The sequence below is a fragment of the Juglans regia genome, chromosome 5 (assembly GCF_001411555.2).
Source record: "Juglans regia cultivar Chandler chromosome 5, Walnut 2.0, whole genome shotgun sequence".
Lineage (NCBI taxonomy): Eukaryota > Viridiplantae > Streptophyta > Magnoliopsida > Fagales > Juglandaceae > Juglans > Juglans regia.
In genome coordinates this window covers 11,898,342-11,902,897 of record NC_049905.1, presented here as the reverse complement: position 1 = coordinate 11,902,897, position 4,556 = coordinate 11,898,342, and the positions used below count along the sequence as shown (strand labels likewise).

General features: G+C 40.0%; 1 protein-coding gene across 1 annotated transcript; it reads right to left on the bottom strand.

The window, feature by feature from the left end:
* Positions 1-3,512: 3,512 nt before the first annotated feature.
* LOC109021546 (uncharacterized mitochondrial protein AtMg00860-like) lies at positions 3,513-4,118 on the bottom strand. The gene has a single exon (XM_019004195.2). The coding sequence runs from the start codon at positions 4,116-4,118 to the stop codon at positions 3,513-3,515; it is 606 nt and encodes a 201-aa protein (XP_018859740.2).
* Positions 4,119-4,556: the final 438 nt, after the last annotated feature.

The window sequence follows — 4,556 nt, the reverse complement described above, 5'->3', positions numbered from 1 at the left end:
CAAGCTCATTGCATGGATGCCAAGTGGCGTCCCACCCTAGGCCTCTTCCTACTTTCCTATCATTTGATTATGTTGAAAACACAATAGGACCTTTAAGACAAGTGGCGCCTCCTTCCTCAAAATCGAAACCTCCTTCTAACTTTGCCCCTTCACCTCATGTCTTGGTTCAATGAAGCTTGTAGCTAAATGGTCTTTGTCAAGTTAAAAATCTTCCTCAAATCTCTTACATGTGTTCATGTGTGCCAAGTAGCATGTGAGGAGTGTGTGTGCATGGTGGTTGCCGAAACCTTCATCCATTCCAAAGAAGATCTTCTTTCACCAAACTTTTGGACAAGCATGTGGTTGGTCAAAATATGCACAAACACCCTTGCCCTAGCTGTCCATCTCAAGGATTTCCCTCCAAGATTTTCTTCTAGAAACCCTAGGCTTGTGGCTCTTTCTTTCCCTATGGATTTCACCCATTTCAAAGGCAAACATCCTCTCTTACCTTTTTCCATGCATGACACATGACAAAAAGCAAGAATATTTTCTTCCCTTTCTCCATGGTTGCCGTGCAAGGCGTCTTGGCTTTCCCTAGGCTCCACTTTTCCATATCCTCGTCATTCTTCTTCTAGAATCTCTCTTTCCTAGTGACAAGTGTCACAAGTTTCTTCCTACAAGCATACCTTCTTGCATACTTGACACGTGGCAAGGAGATGGGTAAGCTTCTATGGTTGGCTTGCAAGGCAAAAATCCTTCTCACCTCCCTTCCCTAATTTCCATCTAGATTCATCAAGTTCTAAACATTAGCTTCATTGGATGACAAATGGGATGCAAGAACTAGAGTTGGACGTGAGCCCTAGATCCATTAGGCTTCAAACCCTAAATTTCCTATGAAGGCTGAAACCCTCATGGGCCTATCTAAAAAAAAATATATTAAACAAAAAGCCTAAAAAGTCTTGGTTGTCACATCCTCCCCCCTTAGAAAAAGATTTCATCCTCGAAATCGGTATTGTAGTCTTAATAAAATTTTACTAGGGTGTTAACCAAACTTCCTTCGTACCTCTTGCATTGTCGGCCATAGACTCCTCAAATGGCGACGGTTACGGCACTTCGCCTTCTTCATTTGTCACTGAATCTTGTGAAAAGTTGAATTCACGTCTAAGTCATAATCATAATACATGTTTACTCACATTTCATTTAACCTATGCTCAATCTCGAGCTCAGTGTCCGCAATAGGTTGTCCTTCTTCATGATAACAGATACGACCAATAGACCTATCTGAAGTTTGAAAAGCCTCATATCTTGAAGCGCGAGCTTCTGCAGTGCGACTGGATTCTGCTTCAAGGTTAAGTCCAAGTAGATGTAACCTATTAGCATCTCTCCATACCAACAAATCATGTGGGGGTTGACACTCTTCATGCAGTAAATCTCTTCTTAGAAAAATATTATTCCGAATATCCGTGTCCTAAACATGAGTGCAATGATGCTCAAATCTTTCCATCTGCTGCCAATGAGCACTCATCATTCGATCCCTCCTCATTCCTTAGTCATGGCGACTACGTTCACGTCTTACTCTAATATGTGCGACCAAGGATACATACATGTGAGGGGTATTCCTATTACAAGTCATGCCCTGTTCACGGGTATGGTAGGTGCACATATCATTACTAAAATTCACAGATAACACAGAGACAATCATATGCAAGAAAACAAGATACAATCAATGAATCATTCATAAATAAGATTCATGAATACACAAGTTATAAGTTACAAACAAATGAGGATATTTACTCCTCACCAAACTTCTCTCTCCCATGTTGCTTTTTGAAAAGCTGGGTTATTACAAAGAACTTTTCCTAAAGACACTTTTCGATTCCTTAGCTCTTGATCTTTGCTATCCACGATCTGTACAGGCCGTTCTTCATAAGATAGGATCGACTAAAGTCGTATATTATCAGCTTCCATCACTACAGGCTATCTTTCACCAAAACTCTTTTTTAATGATGATACATGAAAGACATTGTGCAATCCTTACATCTCAATTGGTAGATCCAAATGATATGCGACTGCACCGGCTCTTTCCATAACTTCAAATGGTCCTACATACCTGGGACTCAGTTTCCCTTTCTTTTCGAACCATATGACTCATTTCCTAGGTGATACCTTGACGTACACCCAGTTTCCCATATCAAACTCTAAATTCCTCCATTGCTTGTTGGCATAACTCTTTTGACGGCTTTGAGCTGCTTTCATCCTTTCTCGAGTTAACTCCACTTACTTTCACACATCCTACAAGTATTCCGGTCCTAGCAGCTTTCTTTCACCTACTTCATCCCCATACAGTGGAGACTTGCACTTTCTTCCATACAATGCTTCGTAAGGTGCCATTTGTATTGTAGCCCGAAAGCTATTATTGTAAGCAAATTCTATCAATGGAAAATGGATTTCCCAATTGCCACTTAACTCCATTATGCAAGCACATAGCATATCTTCCAGTGTCTTAATAGTTCATTTTGTCTGTCTATTTGTTTGCAGGTGATAGACACTGCTAAATCTTAGATTCGTGCTTAACATCTTCTGTAAACTTTGCCAAAAACACGAAGTGAATAGTGTCTCTATCGGATACTATAGAGGCACTTCATGAAGTCTGACTATTTCCTTAATATAGACTCGAGAGAGCTTGTCCAATGAATCTGTATTAGCAATTGGTTGGAAATATGCATTTTTGGTCAATAGATCAACTATGACCCAAATCGAATTATTTCCTGATGATGTCCTCGGCAAACCTACCACGAAATCCATAGACACATCCTCCCACTTTCATTCTAGGATTGGTAATGGTTGTAACTCTCCAGCTGGTCTCTGATGCTCAGCCTTTACCAACTGGCAAATGGAACATTTCACAACAAAATTAGCCACCTTTCTTTTTATTCCATCCCACCATAATTGTCCTTTCAATTCCCAGTACGTTTTGGTGCTTCTAGGATGAGCAGTATATGTGTACAATGGGCTTCCTTCAGAATCCTTTCCTTTAATCTAGGAACATTAGGAATCATCTTCCTCTCCATGTAATACAACATCCCTTCCTTGAAAATCAAGAAGTGTTGCGGTCCTTCAGATTTTAGAATTTTCTGTCGAAGTTTCTCCAGTTTATCATCCTTACTCTATCCTTCGACGATTTCCTCATCAATCAATGGCACGATCTCCTATACCACCGTTAACCTGACATCTCTTTTCGGCTTTCCTATTAGCATGTCAGCCTGGGTCTTACGACTAAGGGCATCTGCTACCACATTGGCCTTTCCGAGGTGATACTTGATCTCACAATGGTAATCGCTGATCATTTCTACCCAGCTCCTCTGTCTCATGTTCAGGTTATCCAGGCTAAACAGATACTTGAGACTTTTATGTTCAGTGTACGCCTCACACTTTTCTCCATAAAGATAATGTCTCCAGATCTTTAGCATAAAATCTACGGCAACAAATTCCAAATCATGAGTAGGATAATTCCGCTCATGATCCTTGAGTTGTCACAAAGCATAAGCGACGACTCGCTCTTCTTGCATCAATACACACCCTAATCCCATCTTAGAGGCGTCATTAAAAGCCACATACAACTTCTGAGGCTTAGGCAAAGCCAACACAGATGCCGTGGTTAATTTTCTTTTGAGTTCTTGAAAACTCTTTTCATAATCCTCACTCCACACAAACATAGCATTTTTCTTCTTCAATGTCGTTAAGGGACCAAACAATTTAGAAAATCCTTCGACAAATCTTCTATAATATCCTGCTAAACCCAAAAAAGTCAGTACCTCATGAGCGTTGGTCGGTTTCTGCCATTCCATCACTGATTCTATCTTAGGAGGATCTACTACCACACCTTTACTAGAAATAACATGTCCCAAAAATTTCACCTCTCGAAGCCAAAACGCATACTTACTAAGTTTAGCGTAAAGCTGGTGTTCTTGCAAGGTCTTCAATACTATTCTCAAGTGCTCTTTATGTTCTTCATCGTTTCGGGAATAAATCGAGATGTCGTCAATGAACACTACTACAAAACTACCTAGATACTGTCTAAATATCCGGTTCATCAAATCCATGAATGTTGTTGGGGCATTTGTCAATCCGAAAGGCATTAGCAAAAATTCAAAGTGTCCATAACGAGTCCGAAAAGCTGTCTTAGGTACATTTTGATCTTTATTCTTCAAGTGATGATATCTTGACCATAGATCTATCTTAGAAAATACTAATGCTCCTTGTAATTGATAAAATAAATCTTTAATCCGCGGTAAGAGGTTACTTATTCTTAAGGGTCACTTTATTCAAATCCCAATAGTCAATACACATCCTCATAGTCCTGTCTTTTTTTTTTCAGGAAAAAAAAAAAGAAAAAAAAAACTTGTGCACCCCATGGTGACGAACTCGGGAGAATAAATCCCTTTTTGAGATGTTCCTCGATCTAAACCTTTAGTTCCTTCAACTCGACTGAGGCCATTCGATAAGGTGCCTTGTATACTGGGGCCACAACTAGCTCCAACTCAATTACAAACTCCATTTCCCGATTGGGGGGTAGT

What these genes read in the sequence shown, in the direction of transcription:
- LOC109021546 (XM_019004195.2), bottom strand. Translation starts at nt 4,118, where the DNA reads ATGCCTTTCGGATTGACAAATGCCCCAACAACATTCATGGATTTGATG.